We start from the raw sequence: 19878 nt of genomic DNA on the forward strand, positions 1-19878 counted from the left end.
CAGCAGCCAAGCAAAGGCAAATAAGGAAAACAGAAGTATGAATTCTTCATCTTCCTTAGAAATTACTGGCTTCCCCTGCAGGAGTATGGCTGTATCTTTGTTGGGCCCCTCAACCTACTTGGCAGGTATTATTACCACTGCAGACTTGCAAGTTCTCCTAAAATCATGACACGGACAAGCTGAGTGAAAGCAGCCATGGAGCATGAGACATGATGTCCTCGGGGCATGAGAAGTCCTGGACTTTATTCCCAGATCTACCACTAACCTTGGACAAGCCAATTGACATCGTGCCTCAGTTTCCCAAGCGCTGAAGCAATAATAATTACAGCCAGGCTGGTTGCTTCGGAGGCTGTTTGTGAACCGCCCCACCAAGTGCCAACCCTGTTATTAGTCCTCGGCCCTGTTATTAGACCTAAATCCAACTTACTTAAGAATGAAGACTCCTGTGAAAAACACACAAACGGTTTCCCAGATCATCATTTTTATTAAAGTTCACAAGCAGCTGAAGGGGAAAAAAAAAAAAAAGACTAGAAAATGTAAATAAACGTCATTCAGCGCGTCGCAGACTGGCTGTGCAAAACGTGTGTTCTCCCCGGCAGCAACGGGCACCCGCTGCTCCGAAAAGACCTTTGTTGTTTGAAGCTGTGTCAAGGCTTTTCAGAGCATTGCATCATTCAGCTGGCCAGGCTACAGCTCAGCCTAATCCAGGGGCAAAAGGCAAGCCTGGAGCATCTGCGGATCTGCTGTGCAGGGAAGTGGGATGGTGGGTTGGTGCAGGACCAGTCCTTGGCAGTGGCCAGCCCTAAAGAGGCCAGGCAGGAGCTGCATCCCTGTCTTGACATCCCAAATCCGTGTGCCCTCCTTCACAGCATGAGTGAGGAGCAACTCAGGCTGACAGCTCTTGGATGCATAATCCCAAACACAGTCAGCAGCCAGCATGTGTGGATAACCTGGGGCAGCCTCAGCCCAAGCACCGGCAGGCAGTGCGCAGTCAGAAACACTCACATCTCTGCAAGGTGAAGCCAGGATGTGGGGTGCTGTGGGAATAAGGGGGATCCCTCCCCTGCCCACCCTGTCATGCACCCCATATCCACTTGCTCTCCCTCTGAGGCCTCACTGGTGGCAAGATGCCCCCTCCCAAGGCACGAGCTGCAGCCCTGTTTCTGCTCCTGTGCTAATTACACCCTCACCCACGCGGAGGGAAGCTCAGCAGACCGGCTCTGAGCACACAGTGGGCTTTATCTGGTGAATATCTGAGCAGCGGTGTCGGTGCCTTGGCACACTAACAGAGCTGCTGTGCTCTTCCCAGCAGCTGTGTGTGGGGAGCTACTCGGCCTCCAACCAAATCACAACCGGCTGCAGCAAGGAAAGGGGGAAAAAAAATTTAAAAGGCCCAAAGTGCAAAACAAAAGGCACCTGCCTTGTTTCACCGCAGTACCTGGTGCTGCTGGCAGCCACCCCAAGCTCCCACACTTTAATGTTTCTACAGCCATCGCCTCTGTTGAGCGACCAGAGGATGGGGAGGGCCAGGTGCTCTCACCCCATTCCCCTTAACAGACACTTCCAAGTCACCCAAGCAGCAAGCATTGACAATAGCAAGTTTGCTGCCTTTAAAAAAAAATTAGTATCTCCTAACCCCCCAGCTGAGTAACAAAAAGCACATAAGGGCTGCCCAGCAGTGCTTGCCGAGGGATGCAGCCTCCATCTCTCTGGTGCTGGTGGCCCACTGGTGCCCGCAAGCCATCCCTGTGCCCCTCGTGCCCAGCCCCTGCCTTGCAGCCAGTGCTCCTGGCTCTGTGCCATCCCTGTGTGATGGCCAGTGGCCAGTGGAGGGGCCAAGTGGCCCTTGGTGGCCCCGTGATGTGATGCCAACGTAGAGTCTGGCTGTGCCTCCCACTCCTGGTGCCAGGAAGGGATGTGAAAGTTGCCTCGGAGTCCTGTGCGGGACGACAGGAGGGGACTCAGTCACAGTGCTGTCGGCTCCAACTGCATGAGAGGGGACATGGATGTGACTCTGGCATCTGGGGAAGGAAGGAGAAAGCTCATTAACCGGTGTGATGCTTGGCTCAGCCCACACAGGGGAGCATTGGCAGTTACTGGGGTAACCCTCACCCCAAATCCCAGAAATGGCTGGAGGGAGAAAGCATCTGGCTTATCTGGGAGTTGGACTGTGCTTTGCTTGAGTATGAGAGGGTGGAGAGAGGGTGTTCAGCTGGGGAGGGCTCGGAGACGGGCAGGAAACTTCTGTGGACATGACAAGGGAATGAAAAATTGAGAAAAAAAAGAAGGGTTTTTTTGTTGGTTTTTTTTTTTTTTGGCAGGGACGAGGGCCCAAGAACTGGAACAGACAAAACAAAAGACCCTTTTTCTCTTTTTCCGCAGGTTCCTCCAAAAACATCCGTATCACTGACATTTCCAAGGGGTTGATTAATCCAGTCTGGGGCCTAGCTCAGACTGCACATGTTTCCATCTGCCCAGGGTTAGGAAAAGCCTGATTTTCATCGACTTTCCTCCCCAGGCCAGCCACTCCCTTCCAACGCTGCCTGATAAACTGGCTTCAGAGACAACCAGCCGCTTGGAAAGAGCAGCAGCGGCAAAAAATCTGCAATCCCTGTTTATCCGGCCTTGCTATTATACACATGCAAATGAGTTTCCCTAGGAGCCACCGAGAGAAACCAGCTGTGACTTTGTTCTGGCAACTCCTGCGAGGTTGCAACAGGTTGCAAGCAACCACCCCAGCAGCACGCAGGTGAGCAGCAGCGTTTAGGAGCCAGGAGATTATCCTGGGCTGTTTTTAGGCTGCTGTTTGCAGGTACACAGGTTTTTCACATGGGAAGATGTCTTTCTCTGAACAGGGCTCTGTGGATGGAGTTGAGAACGATGCATGGTAAAAAAATCCTGCGATTGTTGCAAGGTGAAAGCTGGTGAAGCGCTGCTCCACATGGAAGGGAGCCACACCAGGCAGCACTAAATGTGTCTTTGCAAAAGCTTGTTATCTAAGATGCAATATAATAATCAGGAAAAGCCACTGAACAGATTTGACACAGCGTGTGTGGTATCAGAATACAGTTCAGGGCCTGACACGTGCCCTAAATCCTTGCAGGAGCTTTGGGGCCAAAGTTCATTTTAGGAGCCAGAACACCCTCAAAAACCTTCAGCCTTGGTCGCTCAGCACCCACCCAACAGCAGGTACCAGCTGCTGATGCTACCCACAGCCCTCACGGGAGCTAAACCCACCAAAGGGCTCCAGTGGGAGCCACAAAGTGGGCTTTGAGCTGTCGATGTGTCCCAGGAATAAGTATCTGAGCACTGCCCAGCCACCAGCCTCCCCTTCTTACAGCCCAGACCATGAGGAGGATCCTAGAGGAGCTAAAAAGCACCAGAATGGGAACCCCTGGGCAGGGAAACCCCTGGTTTCTCACTGTGATGGGGTTTGGCTCATCCCATTTGTTTTGAGATGGGAATTCCAACACCTCCAGCCCAGGGGAGCACTTGAGGCTCAGAAGGCAGCACAGAGGGATGCAGTGACTTCCCTTTCCAATCACCTTCCCTGGTTGGACCATGCAATCTGCAACGACTGTCCCATTCCCATTTGTGACTCTGCCCCACGAAAATGAGAGCGTCACACAGGACAGACAGTTTGGAGAAGCCACTTCTAATGTGGAGACAGGCAGCTTGGAGAACCTGTTTGGGCTTCTGGTGAAGCCCAAAGTCACCTCCAGGGAGGTGTAGAGTTGTCCCCATCAACTGTCACTGCACAGGACTGTGACAGACCACCCAGCATCTTTCTCTGGGCTCCTGGCCAGGCCGCACTTGTCTTTGTAAACACAGAGAGTCTTTATTAGCCGAGTGCTCAGTATTTTATTTCCCGTTTGTAATGTTCTGCGTCCTCACGGCTCCAGGTGGGAGGAGACCAGGCTTTCACGTTTCATACTGCTAATCAGGCTTGATCCCTGGGATTAGCTGCAGGTAATAAGCACTAAATTAATGTCACACGGCCTCCTTGGCAGGGCCGCTGGGACCTCTGCCGAAAGGTGCCCCAGCTCCAGCTTCCAGCTGGGAAGGGCGAAGGCCATGCCCTCAAGGAAACATTTCCAGCTGATCAGCTTTATGCTTTAAATGAAAAGCAGGCTGGGTAGTTTATGATCAACGTTCGCCGAGGACAGATTATTTGGTTTTCAGGGACCAGTTTATAGGCAAGAGGTTGTTTTTTCCATGAGTACAAAGTACTATTTCCTGCCATGTGATTGCCCAGGCCTTTCCCCACCAGCTCAGCTTGCTCTGCTCTGAGGGATGGTCCCTCCCGAGCTTTCTCCATCTGAGTACTGCCAAAGCACACTTGGACACAGCCAGCCTGCCTTCTGGGTGTTCCTACTTGAAGAAGGATCCCATAGGGCCTATCCAGATGTTGCATTAGAGACCTTCCATGGCGGGAGCTGCAAGCCAAAAGATCCCTCGGCCAGACCTGCTACAGGACAATGGTGTAGTCATAGGATCCTATAGACAGTTACCCCAGTTCCTGAGCCCAGTTTTGACCCAAGCACAACCAAGACAGCCAAGGCAAGCACATGGGACATGGCTGGTGCAGCACTGCAACACATGCACATTGGAGACATTCATTCACCCATCCTGGTGCTTTATGTAAGGAGCTGTCACAGCGGCTGAGGCCATAACAATAAATTAGTAAAAAAAAACCCCAAAACCAAACAAACAAAAACAAAACAAAACAAACAAACAAAAAAAACAACCTAAAGAAAAATCACATGGAGAGACATTCTTTCTGGCAAGAGCTCATGTATATTTTAAATACTTCTTTTAACCGAAGAGTGGAAGCGAAGCCAAAAAAGCACATAAAACCCTCACACAGTGACTTTTCACCAATTTAGTTTGCAGGTTGGTATATTACAGCTCCTAGTTTTCTTGTGCTCCAGATTACAGGGGGGAAACTTATCTATGCAACACCCCAAAGCTATTTATTAGGTCTGACCAAAACAAATACAGTATGGAAGAAAAAGGGTAGGAAAGGAAAATAACATCACTGTGATTCTGAAGGCTTTTTATTCAGTGACTGAAGAATCAACTCCCACCTCAAACTATTCCCTGTCCTATTCTCAGGAGCATGGCTGGTGTTGAGCTTTAATATTCAGATGCATCTGCTACCAGAGAAAATTAATTTTCAGCTCTAGGATGGCTCTTAAAGAGAGGCCCCATTGACCTGAGTTGAAAATGATGGAGTCCTCACACTCTTTGCTGCAATATTTAATAGCCAAGTGGCAGTTAATTAGATTACTGAGCCACTGTGACAGATGCTAGGCAACGCCTGAGGAGGAGAATTTGGAAAGGTCATTATCTTCCAGTGTTTGGAACACTCTCAGATCTCATTTTAACCCTTTCCACTCTCACCCTGCCCTCACGGTGGTCCAACCCATGTTAAAACCAGTTGTTTCACAAAGGCCAGAGCAATGCCCTAGGTGATTTTTTCCCACTTGAGAAAAGCAGGTGGTCACATTGGGCAAATAACCAGCAGATGTGCCAGGAACTCCTCCTTAGTTCCCAGCTGGCATCAAAAGAAATGATCACTGGGAGGTGCCAGCAATTTCCCCCGCTGGGTGATTCCCAGGCGCACCAACCACACCAAGTGGGAAGCAGGGAAGTGAGAGGGTGTTAGAGGGTTGGAGCAGCATTCTTTCTTCCCTGTGCTAAGTGAAGTGGATTTTGATGAGTTTGTGGAAGAATTTCCCTCCCCACAGTCCCCACTTTCCAAATAAAACTGTAAGTGAAGCTTGTCAATCCCACACGCACACCAGCTCCTTCAGCTGGCTGGGATGTAGGCTCCGACCACCAAAGCAGGGCTCTGTGTGTTGCTGGCTCTGTGAAACCTGCAGACTGAGCTAGAAGAGGTGTTACAGACTTCCTGGTGAGATGATGCTATCCAACTGTTGCCCGTATCACTATCTGCTTTTACAAGGCAAGGTGAGAAGAGTTTCTGGCCTTTGCCTGGCCAGCTGTATCTCAGCAGATTGGTGAAGACATGCAAAGCTCTGTGGAGCCACACCGGGAACCAGAGGGGCAACCAAACCTCCCACTGGGGAGGAGAGAGGAGGAATCAGCAGTCCCGTCCCAGTGGCACTGCAGTAGCACCTTCCCTGAGCAAGTGAGAACTGGAGCACCAGAATGAGACAGGACATCATGAGATTCCACCAACTTTCTTATTCTCACACACCTCAAAACACTGATAAACACATTCTTCTTCTGGTTACAAAACCCCTTCCCTCCCACTCAGGTCTTATACAGAAGTTTCAGAAGTTCTGATTTAACAAGCAACAGTTTGGATGATAAATAAACACCAGGACCATCAAATGCATCGTGGCTTCTGAGCTTTTGCTTCTGCTACCCACTGAAATGTAAATACAGAGCATAAAAAGAGATTCAGGATTTGCCAGCATTCCAAGGGTCACTTGCCTACATATTCATCAGTTCTGAATAAATCACTCAGAAAATCAGCAAAAATATTGAACTACTGAGACATTTCCAAAGCACTTGTGGCCCTGGTATCTCCCAGGACTCACCTTCAAGTGTTTTTAGAAACTTTAATTCCCTCAACTGCATGGGGACAGGATGTATTCTGCAGTGAGAGCCATGAGAGCAGGAGTGGACACATCTGCCCTCCCACCCACAGAAGGGTGACACTGCCACATCCAGCTACCTTGGAGCAGAGGGAGAGGAGCTGTGGCCTGTTTGCAACCATTGATGTAGACGCATCTCTAAAGATGCTGCGAGGATCAGCTGGAAATAAGAGAACCCTGGGAGCTAGCTTGGCTTACAGCATCGCAGGACTGGCTACTCCTTCCTGGTTCTGCATCACACCTTTAAATCTCCCTGCCCCCAAAACAACCTCATGAACAACCTGGAACCCCTGACTCCGGCATAGTGGGTGCAGCCGCAATTGAGGCAAGAACAGTAAGTTTCAGTTTAAGAGGAGGAGACCCTTACCTTACTGACCTCCTGGATACAAGCCCCCGGAGCCCTGCCCCTCATCATGACGGCAAGTGCTTCCAGGTGCTGACAAAAGCTGTGGGGATGAGCGAGTAAGGCACCGTTGTGATACAGTTCCACGTGTCTGACGTGGGGTCGTAGCAGTCCAGCGTTTTGCACCTCTGAGTGCCAAAGTAACCCCCTACCACGTACAGTTTATTCCCTGAGGCCAAAGCGTGGCACGACATGCGCTTGGCCGTCATGTCCCCGATGCGTGTCCACTGGTCCGTCTCGCAGTCAAAGCGGTACGCGGACGCTGCCGTGAACTCTGTGTCCCCTCCCATGATGAAAATCTGGCTGCCCAGGACAGCGGCTGCCGTGTAGCGCCAGGGCTGTGGGCATTCGGCTTTGATCATCCATCGATTCTCAGCTGGATCATAACACTGGACTTTGGACACCATGTCCCGGTGAATGCTGGTCCCACCAAAGACGAAAAGCTTGAGCCTGGCGCTCACCACCGCGGCGTTGCTCACTCCATCTCTCAAAGGAGCCACCATTGTCCATTTGTTGGATATGGGATCATACTTCTCCACTTGCTTCAAGGAAACAGAAGGAGATGCAGGAAAGACTCCAGCCACTGCAGTGTGTCCACCAACCACATACAGGCAGTTTTCCAATTCGGCCGAGCCATGTCCAAACCGAGCGATTAACATTGGGGCAGCTTTGGACCATTCCTCATGAACAGTGTCATACACCCACACGTCTTTCGAGACCCCGTTCTCTGAGCCTCTGCCTCCAGTGATATATACTTTGCAGCCAATGGCACAGGCACTAAATTCCTTCCGTGGACTCGGCAGGTCTGCTTTGGGGATAATTTCCTTTGCTTTGTGGTCTACTTGGTAAATCTTATCACACATGAAGGTCTGTCCTCCCAGGATCAGCAAGGTGTGCCCAGCTTTGCGAGGCCTGGCACAGGGACTGGTGACGACTCCATCATTCTGGAGGATCTTCTTCTTGCATTGAATAGCTTCATCCAAGACAATCTTGTTCCTTTCATCCACCATGATCAAGTCCTCACAAGCCAAGGCTTCCTTGAGGCATTCAGAAGGAAGCAAAGCCAGACGAACATTCCTCAGAAGCTCTGGGAGATAAGCCTTCCGCTCATCCAGATCGTATTTCACCCACTGGATGACAGCCTTAAAGACTTTTTCTTCATCCTCAATTTCCAGCTCATCGCTGGAGATGAGGTCCAGCAAAGTGTCCTTGGAAAGGTTGTTGAAGTCCTCACTCTTGTGAACAGTCTCAAAGTTGACCAGGCACATCCTCCAGGAGAGCTCATAGAGCCGTCGGCACTGATGAGCATCCGAGAGCAGCATCATGCCCAGGCAGTTGGAAGGGTAGAGGTTCTTCTCCAGGAACTCAGCCGCTGCATCTCGGACGTCATGGAACTGCAGCATGTCTCCAGCTTCCAGGAGGGACTCAGCGTTTTCCTCATTGATAATGATCCGAGAGGAGTAGGCAAAGTCCAGTAGTAGCTCCAGCACCTCTGGGTGGAGGCTGTCATGGAAGTTCACCTCATCATCCAGGCTCTCCCGGAGGCCGTTGCTAAACATGGCCTCGAAGTACCTGCTGGAGGCAGCCAGCACTGCCCGGTGGCACGGGAACGACCTGTTTCCTGCCCAAAGAGTGACATCGGTGAACATGCAGTGCTTCCGCAGGGTGTTCAGGTGGGACAGGACACAGTCTGGGTGGGAAGCTTTGTGAAAAAGCAAGATGTTCATGGAGCCCGTGCTAGTCCGGGATTTACGGTTCTCGTGGACGCTGACTGACATGATGGCACAGCTCTTGCCTGCAGGAGAACAAACAGGAAAACCATTATTCCCTTGTCCTTACTGATCTATGGCATGGAGAACATGTGCATTTGCTATCCAACCCTGGTACACTGCCAATGGACCTCAAACGTGAGGCACCAGCTGACGCCCCTGTGCTCCTGCATCCCCACTTGCAGAGCCTGTGCCTCCTGCACCCTCACATCCTCCAAAAAATTTTACTCAGGCTGAACAGGGTGGGAAGGCAGAGTAGGGTGAAGAGAGGAATTCTCCACTTTGGTTTCAGCAACAGAGCAACAAAGTGAAGCAATCAACTCCCAAACTTGGTGGTAGATTGTCTCAACAGCCCCTAGAGGGTATTGGCAAACCACAGAAGTTATTTTTCCTTAGAAAACAGCATCGAGAGAGCAGACTATCCAGGATAAAGGGCACTGGTCTGTTCCTGGCTCAGCAATGTCTGGCTTCTGATTTTCATATAGATTGTTGCTGCGGGTTTAGGAAAGGCAATTCCTAGAGGTTTTATTTATGGAATATTTAACTACCAGCACAAGTCAAAAGTTTTGAACAAATTTTACCAAAGCCATTTGTTGTAGCTTTTGATGATGAAACTCACCACATACTTCATATGATTTAAACATTTTGCAGGACAGATTCACATCAGAGTAAAACAAAAGAGACACCCCAATTACACTTTTTACCAGACAGGCAGAAGCAAACACAAGGCTTTTATTAGCTACTATTTCATTTAAGTGCTACCTGATACCATTCTTTGCCTGTAGAAGAATGCTCCTTTGGAGTAATCAAATTAATACTACCCAGATGATAAAATACAAGTAATTTACTCCAAAATATTTTAGCCAGCTGTATTTTATTCCTTGTGTGACAAAAGCAGACAGATAGATATGCAAACAGCCCTCTCTTACAGGAGAAAGTCAATGCTGAAGTTCACAGCACAACTGTCCCGAGGTTTGAAAAATGAACCCCAAAAAAAGAGAAAAATGGGCTCATCCTGCTGTACCTCCACTCCAGCCACTGAAATGTTTAGAAATCAGCCATTAGCCAGACAATTGGGGAAGGTCTTTCAGATGGTTTCTTCATGTTGATGTTGGTTGGATTTTTTTTTTTAAGTTCCTCTTCACAACCAGAGGTTTCTCAAGAGTCTTTCTACCCTGCAAACACAAGGGCTGCAATTCAACCCTATCCTCCCCAGCTCAGCTCTCCATCACCCCAGCCCAGCACTGGGGGGTCTCGGGGGAACCCACGAAATGCTGGGACCACAGACGCAGCGCTCCTGGGCTGCCACGGGTCACAGCCTTGACCTGGCGGTGACCTGGAGCTGCACAACCCTCCCACACTCCATGGGTGGATGACCTCAAGCAGAGGCGGATGGCCAGATAAGCTGCCTGACTCAGGCTCTGATCATGTGCTTCCTACCCCTGCTTCTCCAGCACCTCCAAAAGAGTCCAAATTAGACAAACAGTTGTGGGTATGTTGCTCCTTCCCCCCCCCCCGCTGCCATGAATTATTGAAGTTGGTCTTCCCAAGGCCTCACTCATTCCTTAGGGCTGTGTCACAGTCCAGGGAAAAATCTCTGTGCTCCTCCATGCAGAAATGACAGGTTGCCCAAGCAGCCACAATTCCTGCTCAGCCTCTGAGTCAAGGTAGGAGCACTGATGCAGGTAATCGGGTTGGATATGTACATGCCATCACCAAAACCCCTGCAGCCTTGCTTGGGTTGAGGCTGACAAGCTCATTTCACTCGTGATTGGAGGCTGTGCAGAATCAAGTCTCCAAAACAGGAAGGAAAAGGCCATTATGAAACAGCACTTTGAAGTGCATCTGAAGGAAATGTTTCCAACATCTACACCCAGTGCAGGAACAACACTAATTTAAGAGGTTATATGGATTCCCATGTCAACACCGAAGCAAGGAATACAAATGAAACATTTATGAGTCTGCTAAAAGCTATTGATTTAGGTTCCTATTCCTACAACCTCAGAAACCATCCTGCCATTGCCACTGCTTTCTTTGCTCACAGCTCAGGTCAGCTATTCAATGTTAACCTTTGATTTGCTTATACACAAAAAATGAAGCAATTTATATAGAACATTTGTTTATATGGAAACAAACACAAGGATTGCAGGGACGCAGTAATGATTTTTCTGACACTAAGATTAAAAAATCACTACTCAGAATGGAAGGAGCAGGTCATTTAGAAATTAAAATGTCTGTATAAAAGCTGCAGCACAGCCATTTTATATATATATACACAAACATACAGATACATATACTGTGTGCACACACACACATACATATATATATAATCTCGGGCTTCTACCACCAAACATCTAGCTCAGAGAACTTAGTAGCAAACAATATTTCTATCTTATGTGCATTGAACAACATTCAGGGAATAAACTGGCAGCTTCCAGTTCAGTCTCCAGCACTGCTCTTCATATCACCTTGTCCCAATACAGGTACCAACTGATCCCCAGTGCAGCTTCAAGTCTGAAACCTAAAGAGGCCACAGTCACAGCCCCTTTACTTGGCCTCTCCTGGGGCCGGGTTATGACACTGGATGCTACTGGTCACAGATGAGCAGGGCTAGACAGACCACTAAACTGAAACTAAAGCAGCCTCTGAACTCTGGGGTGCAGCCAGCAAGCCTTGCTTGTGGTTTTCAGCAATATCCAAACAGCTTTTTCTGAGGGCTTCTTGAATCCTGCCATAGTGGCACAAGCAGAAAAGTGGCAGGTACTAATCCTTTCCCTCACAAACACACCTCACTGCGTTTCTCAGTCTACCAGAGACCTTGGCATCATCTCACCCCGATCAGACAAACAGAAACTGCAGGCAGCAGCTATTTCATCTGGTGGGTTTCTTCCAAAATCTAGCAGCTCACAAACCTCAGAAGCCTGCAGGTAAATGATCTCCTACAATTTCATGATGTGCACAAAAGTATGTTTCGATTTAAGCAATGTTTAACTGTGGCGATGAACAGGCTGGACCCATGACGTGTGCAATTCTCTGAAGCGAACACACGCAGAGCAGAATTTGGCCCCTACCACACTCCTTGCTTCCCTTACCCAACTACTGAGCTAAAGAGAAAAAGCAGAGCCACTCAGAATGAGGAATATTTTACTCAAAGCAACCTGTCAGTGGCTCCCGCCAAGCTCCTGCCGCTCTGCGAGCGCTCAGGGGTTATCGTTGTTCCCAGCTGCATCTTCCATCAGGCAGGAAGCTGTCGCTGGAACAGCTGTGTCAATGAGAATAGCAGAAGGCATGACCTGAACAAACTGGGGCTTGGATTTCTCCACGCTGCATTTAATTTTTTTTAACTTCGAAAGTCAGTTATTGAAAAAATAAATATCTACTGCATAACCTTTTAAAAGGATCTTAACTGCACACAGAGGCAGATGATAATCCCTCTTCCATATGGATGAGGGCAGAGGGGCATCAGCTTTTTGACAGCTATCCAATGATGTCTGTTGGCTGTAGTATTCCCCTGGCTGTCTACAGCCTTTGTACAGCCAGGATAGGAAAGACAGGCTTTTTCCAGCAGAGCAAGATAAGGATGCTTTGAAAATCCTTCCACTTACCCAGACAGAGCAGACAGCAACCCTGAAGGAAGGAAGGAGTTGGCTCAGGGAGAAAAGACTCCTCAATCTCAGTTCATGAAGAAAATACCCCAGCAGCCTCTCTGGACAGGACTAAGCTACAAAAGACAAGGGGAAAATCCAAAAGCACAGAGATGGCCAAACAAACTCCCACTCAAAGAAGCACAATTCTCCTATCCAAGAGCCTCGTGCTTCCTCCAAACCATGCCCCAGCAGAAGGCTGTCCCTCCCAGGCTGGTGGGTCATCAGAGCCCTGCTGGAATGGGTCATTTAGAGAACTTTAGGAAACACTCTATCACCTCTTGAAAAATCCAAGCACCTCTTAGACAGACACTTTGAAGCTGTATCAGGCCCTATCCCCAGTCACAAAAGAACTGCACATGAGAGGACAGCTCAAAAGGACTATTGATACATGAACTACATTTAGCCAGGCGTGGGGCTTCCCCTCCATCTCAAACCAGCAGCCTCTCCACAAATCTGCAAATTCATTCACTATCTGCAGGGAATTACCAGCTGAGATCCTGCTTCCTTCAAGAGGACATTTGAGAGTGAATATGTTCCCCAGTGGGACTTCAGGGGATCAAGAATAATTTCTGCTTAGAAGGGTAAAACTACAGGATTTATATGTGTTCTCCCAAGACTGTAAAGGTTGGATAAATACCAACAAAGAGCCCAAATCCCATGATCCCAAGCTGGGCACTTTCTGTTTGCCAATCAGAGAAGCAGCAACCAGAACGCATTTCTTTTTGCCCCACTCAACCATGAACTATTTAAAGCTGTAAATAAGTAAATAAATAAGCAGTAAGGCTCCCCTGCTGGCTCAGCTCAGAAGACCTGGAAGAAGCTGCTCATGCTGCAGCCGAGATTAATTCCCAAGCAGTCAGACATATACAGGCCCTCCATGTATGGGCTGCACTACAACCAAGTGCTGCTCCTTCCAAACCAGAGCAGACCTACCTTGAGCAGGCAGAGACAACAGGAGTAAAACCCATTTTTATTTTCTCTCCATTTCACAATATCAACCCTGTGGGGTGAAACACCACCTTGAACTCATCCAAAGTTCAACCTCTCCCTGGAAGCGGCGGGGTCAATTCTCTACCCATTACAAAAGCGCCTGTTCCCTCATCCCAAATATCTGGACTTTTCCAACACTTTCATGGACTCCACCACCTGGTGCTTAGGCCAGCAGTGCTATCTCAGGCCAAAATTACTGGTATAGAATCAACTTCCCCCTTTTTACTGTAGAGAGTAGCAAATTAGAAACAAAAAGTCACCTACTGTGTTTTCTTCAGAGGGAAGAGCTCCTTGCAAAGCTGCTTAGAAGAAAGAGCAGTGAGAAAACACACTGTCAAACACAGAGCCAGATACAGCTGTTTCAGACTGATTTCCCGGCACTGGAGACCATCAAAAGGTTTGAGAAAGGGGATCTGTTACATGCAGGCATTCACGTACTCAGACACTGTTCGAGCTTCAAAAGCGGAAAAAACCCAGCAGAAAACAGGAAAAGATGGTGGGGGAGGGAGACAGATAACAAGAAGAGGGAAGGAACAAATGTAACAATATTTTCAGATGATTTTCCTCTCCTTGCATAACACAGTGGACTGTCAGGTACACAGATTGGAGCTGCTTGAAGTGCTCAGTACTAATAATGCCCTTCTGTAAAGAGTGCTTGAGATGAAAGGAATTAAATAGCACCTGGCATTTAGTGCAGCACCACACTTGTTGAGTGTACAGCCTGGGCTGCTGCCAGGTGGGCAACAAAGGACCTTCACCACACCATCTCCCAGGCACGCTCTCTGTTCTGTCCGTGCTCCTGCGTGCCTGGATGCAGACTTTGCTGTCTAACAAGTTGGGTTCATCTCCAGCAATTCTGGTGAATTTAGTGGTTTACCTGTGTCAGCCAAATTTGTTCTTGTTCTCCTCAGGATGACTAACACAGCAAAGATGCAACTGTGATTTTGCACACTGGAATTCAGACAACATAACTGCCATGAATCAGAGGGTATCGCTCTGGATTTGCCCTTCCTGACAAACTCTTGATGTTTCCTCATATTTGCAAATAGGTAAGCAAAGGAAAGGCAGCTGACTTCACAACCCCAGCACAGAATTCCTGATCCTGCCCCAGCCTTTGAGAATGGAAGGCATCCTTATCATTTCTTCTCATTTTCTCACTTCCTAGTCTAGCCTGTACATCCTAGACAGAAAACAGAAAGACCATGTGAAAGGCTCCTTCTGTTGGCTCAGACAGAAACTGGGAGGTTTTCCAAGCCCAATTCTGTAGGCTCCAGGAATCAGATTGTCTGGAGAAGATCCGGGTACATATCTGAACGTTTTGAAACTCAGTCTCAGAAACTCGATATGAGTTTCATATCCCACTCATATCCTGATATCCCATTCTCACTAGGACCCACCATTCCTCCCTTTAAACCCATGCCCCACTCTGAGCTCAGAGCCACCACAAGCATCTACAGAATGCCACTTACCACAGAAAACAAAACCAGTATTGCCAATCTGTACCAATTAGTGAGGTTGTTGTTTTGTCTTGCAAAAGCAATGGTAAAAGGGGCAGTAGTGCCTCAAATCTATGACATGAACAAATCTGAGCCAAAGGTGATCAAGTTCCAACTACAATAAAAATACCCATAGGAAATCCACTTTGCACACAATAAATGCACTTTTATTTGCAAATCATGTATTGGACTTGCTACTCCTCAGCTGAGATACTCCATAAAGCTTCTTGAACTACCTGTGAGGCAATCAAATAACATTCTCGTTCATCACTAAGCACATTGGCTTTGCCATATTCCTGGGAATACCACACCCTCTTACAACCACTACCCAAATCGGGATAAGTAACGCTTTTAGCCACAGTCCAGGCTCCAGACAATGGCTTTTCATTGCTACGCCCCAACCCCAGCGGATCTTTTCAGAGCCCCTGATTCATTTCAGAGGCTGCAGTGGGGTTTTGTCCTCCCCGCCTGCCCTCCAGCTCCGCTCCTGAATACACCCCATTCTGCCAGATCAATCACAGTCGCTCTGCAGAATGAATGGGGGGCTGCAGAGAAGGCAAGCATTCGCAATCCCATCTCCCAGACTATACTCAAAAAGGCTCCAGAATGGAAGTAGCCTGCTCGATCGCAGTGTCTACCCCAGCCCCATCTGGGCAGGATAAAGTTCTTTTCAAGCAACCCAACTTGCTAATGTGCTGCAAAGGCAAAAGGCCCTTGGTACTTCAAGGAATTACATGCCACTTCCCAGGGAGAGTTCAGGAGACAAGATGTGGTACATGTCAAATTAACAGCAGAATAACCACGGCAGTTGCTGACTCCAGAGATCATATTCAGATCCTCCCACTCTCTGCGTGCTGTGCCCAGCTCCCGGCGCTGAGGCTGGCAGAGCCCAGTGCTCCGGTGGCCAGGCTAACCATAAGCCACGGACACTCATACCAAACAGGTCTGTCTGCCTGCTGTCAGGGCAGGATTGCAATTTTGGGCCCGGCCAGTTAAGCTGGGGTTTTGTTTTGCTTTCCCCACTCCCCTGCCAGGCAGGAGATCATGGTACAACTGCCAGGTTTGGTTGGCTCATTTGCAGTTCTGGATGGAGTTCAGAGCCATGGAGATGGGAGGCCCTCATGCCTTCTGAACCGATTAGCCCTTGATGCTGATGGGCATGGAGGACAGCCCTTCCCAACCCTATTGTAAAGCACTGACAGATATTGAAGGGTCTGGGGCTGCAAGGCAGGATATTGCTCATCGCCCTCTGGCTCTGGACAGAAGGAACAAATCTGACACCTATCTCTGATCTTTCCATTTAGGTACTCACACAGCATCAAATCACACTCTCAGCCTTCAAGTTCTGGGCCACTGTGGGAGCACTGCAGCAGCCCAGGCTGTCTTGGGCATCTGTGCACACACTGCAAGCAAACCAGAGTGATTGCCAGTGTGGTACGGTAATAAATTTGCCTCACCACAATCTGACAGGCTGCTATATAAAACTGGTAGTCTTTGCAAAGTCTAATGGTCAGCAAGCAGACAGTGGTTACAGCATATACAACATTCCCAGGCTTGAGCAGAGGGAAGACAGAGCTGTCTCTACCGGCTGGAGTGATACTAATAGTCACTACGGGGATATAAAGCTGATAAGCAAAGACAGACCGATGTGTTGGTGGTTAAAGGTCAGATCAGGGGGCTTGGGGTGGTTTGTTACAGCTAAATGCTTCCTAGCCAGCTTTCCTGCAGCTACTGCTTCAGCAGTGCCAGCTACACTCACTGCAATTCAATTACAGTCTGTAAAAGGCAGGAGTAAATCTACCCCTCAGTTCAAGTGCTGACACCGCTTCAAACCTGGGCCTTCCACAGCCCCTGAGCATCAACAGCCGTGGACACCCTGGGCCAGCTCTGCCTGTCCTGCTCCACCTACTCACACCCAAGCCAAGGCACTGCTCAACACTCTTTTGTAATGCTGCCACTTCCCTCCCCGCCTCGCAACACACTGCCTGTCCTCTTCCACCTCCACAGATGGCCACATCCTGCCCTTCCTGTTTCACTCATCCACCTCCTAAACACTGCCTAAAAACCTCCTCTGGCTCCTAAGAAGGATCTGAACTCCTGTGGGCTTTGGGGAGTGGTTGGTTACCACCATAGGGACAAAAATGCCATCTTAAGTCACACATGCATATGTACACATAGAAGTGTGCACACTCCTTGTCCCCACTCCAGAACATGTCCAGCACTCTGTCCAGAGCTGGAAGGACCATATTATATATCAGACACGTGCTCATTTTCACACATGTGGCTTACATGTCATGCAACATCTTGTCATCTGTTTCCAAGCCGTCACCTTCACAAATTTCTTCTGCCTAGCTCCTTCAGTCAAACCTTTTTCAACTGGCCTTATCTCCTCTCAGAAAGCACATCTGAGACACCATCCTCTCTGCTTGAGCTACTTGAATCTGCCCCAAGCACAGCATGAGAGGATATCATGCTCTGCACACAGGCTGAGGCAGGAGGACTTCAGATAACAATCCTCAAATACTTTAAAAACTGAACAAAAAAGGGATGCAAAATTTAAGTTCCTCTGTGCTAAAGCTGCCTACAGTCTCCCATGTCCATATTATGGTGCAATCAATTTGCTTTTGCAGCAATTTTCACTTCAGCTTAGCCCTGAGAATCTTGTGCCCACCTCCTGCAGAGCAAACTTCCACCTATGCCTCCTCCCCAAGTGCTTTACTCAGCCTTATCACAGAGATAAACCAGAGCAGATGGTTGGGGTTTAAGACACAAAAGAGACAAAATGTGTTTTCAGATAAGATTTGATCCAAAGCAGCAAACAGAACAAGGAAAACAGAGAGGCCCCAGAAAGGGTCCCATGGCACTAAGGAGTCAGACTCCTTGAGAGGTGGACAGAGAATAGAAAGTACAGGAGAGCTCAGAACTCTGGAAGGAGACTGTCACCAGAGTAGCTGAGCCAACAGCAGCAGCTGGCCACCAGCAGGAACACGTGGGGTGTGTTACGCACAGCTCGGCTTGCTCCTAAGGTAAGTTCAATAAAAACCAGGGTCACAAGACACAGGAAGAAAGAAGGAAAGACAAGGGAAGTTGCCAAAGTATAAAGGTTATAGAGTTGCTCGTTTCTCTTCTGGCTCTGATCTGTCCTGGAGAGGAAGAGGTTTGTTAAGGGTAAGACTGCACAGCACCCGGACTGTGGAAATCACTCCCGCAGATCACAAGGGAACACACACAGAGATTGCCAGGAAAGGAAAAGAGAAAACAGTCGTGACACAGGGACTCTGCACAGGAATAGTATGAAACACTCGGCTGTCTGCTTACGAAAAGCTGAGGACAGGTTTTCCAAGCACAGATTTGGCTGATCTAAGCCCCCACCTGAACAACTATAAGCAAACAGATAAAGAAAATAAATAAAAAAGCAAAAAGACAAACAAACATCATCAACAACAACAAAAAACCAAACAAAAGAACAACTACCAAACAGGCTTTTAACTTTTTTAAATGTCAAGGGGACTGTGAGGACAGCGAAGGCAGGAAGAACTATTTATTCTCCTCTGTCAGTTCAGCTCAGTCACTCACACAAACCCGCTCACTTTTCTAGACAGGGCTGCTCGAACCGATTTCATCACAGGCCATGGAAGTTGCGTCCCTTAGAGCACAGTTCTGAGATAGATATATGCATGTACGAGAGAGGGGGGGAAAAAAACACCCCAAAACTCAAAAAGCAACGCCACTCTACTTTCATATCCAAAAGATTAATGGCTGGGTTTAAATTGTTTTTAATTTATTTTTTTTTTTCCTTTAGAAGAGAAAAACCCTTCCCCCCCTAACCTTTCCCTGATGCCACAATGATGCTCCGAACCCCGGCGAGCCCCGGGCCGGTACCGGGGGAGGGGGGCGGCACTCGGGGAGTCCAGCACATCCCCGAGCCCCCCAGGCTCCCAATCCACCCAAGCAAACCCCTTGCTCGGAGGGGGCCGGAGCGGGTCTGGCGGGGGGAATCACTCACCGTTCTCTCGGCCACGGCGAAACCCCTGGGAAAGGCAAAGCCCCCGGCGCGGGGGGCGGGGATGCAGGGCTGGAGGAGGGATGCAGGGCTGGAGGAGGGATGCAGGGCTGGAGGAGGGAAGCAGGGCTGGAAGCAGGGCTGGAGGAGGGATGTGGGACGGAGGCGGCGGAGCGCGGAGCGTTGCGCGGCCTCCGCGCTCCCCGCGCACAATGTCCCCGCCGGGCGGGACCGGCCGCGCGTGGGACCGCGGGGGCGGGGCCGGCCGCCGCCGTCGGCACCAATCAGCGGGCGCCGCTCCCGTGACGCGCCCTCTCTGCCACGCCCCCTTCGGGAGCAGCGACCAATAGAAGAGAGAAGAGACGACTTGTGGGCGGGGCCAGTGCGAGCCGTAACGCCCCGGGTCCTAAAGGCCGGGTCAGCCCGGCCGAGCTGCCTCTGCCCCCCCGGGGGCCGAAGGGGTTGGGGGGAAACCGTGTGGAGCCACCCGTGCCACCCCGACGGCACGGACCTGTCCCCTCTGCCCCGGCCTTTGCCCTCTGAGTCAGCGCCCCCCCGGCTGCGCGTGTCCCGCAGGATCGGCATCCCACAGAGTGATGTCACCCACCCACCTCCCACCCACGCCTGCAGCGGGACCGGGAAAGTCAGCGAAACTCTCCTAAAAATCCAGGCATATGTGTGAAACCGCCGGGCTCAGCAGAATTTGAGTGCGTGGGGAATGCGGAGGTCACCAATCGCACCCCCGGGGTCCCGCTGCCCGCAGGGAGCGGCACAGCTCGGGGTCAGATGGAGCCTGACCAGGGTCCAGTCCCTGCGTGGGGACCACCCGTGGGACAGTGCCGTCATCTGGAAGGAGCAGGGGGGGACCTGGAAGAGTTCCCTTCAGCGACATCCGCGGGCTGAGCCAGGGAAACTCATTTAGAAACAATAACATTTTCCAAAAC

The 19878-nt window shown here is 49.6% G+C and overlaps 1 protein-coding gene across 3 annotated transcripts; it reads right to left on the bottom strand.

The window, feature by feature from the left end:
• Window positions 1–459: 459 nt before the first annotated feature.
• KLHL25 (kelch like family member 25) lies at window positions 460–19157 on the bottom strand. Of its 3 annotated transcripts, XM_027644430.1 has the most exons (4): window positions 18938–19157; window positions 12404–12519; window positions 6994–8824; window positions 460–2021 (listed from the first exon to the last, which is right to left on the bottom strand). In XM_027644430.1, exon 3 carries the CDS (start codon window positions 8805–8807, stop codon window positions 7038–7040), a length of 1770 nt encoding a protein of 589 aa, XP_027500231.1. In that variant the 5' UTR covers window positions 8808–8824; window positions 12404–12519; window positions 18938–19157; the 3' UTR covers window positions 460–2021; window positions 6994–7037. The 3 variants fall into 3 exon arrangements, with proteins under 3 accessions (XP_027500231.1, XP_027500230.1, XP_027500232.1); XM_027644429.1 differs by lacking the exon at window positions 12404–12519; XM_027644431.1 differs by lacking the exons at window positions 460–2021; window positions 12404–12519 and adding an exon at window positions 3842–3963.
• Between the last annotated feature and the right edge of the window lie 721 nt (window positions 19158–19878).

Source organism: Corapipo altera, unplaced genomic scaffold, assembly GCF_003945725.1.
Source record: "Corapipo altera isolate COAL_440 unplaced genomic scaffold, ASM394572v1 50, whole genome shotgun sequence".
NCBI lineage: Eukaryota > Metazoa > Chordata > Aves > Passeriformes > Pipridae > Corapipo > Corapipo altera.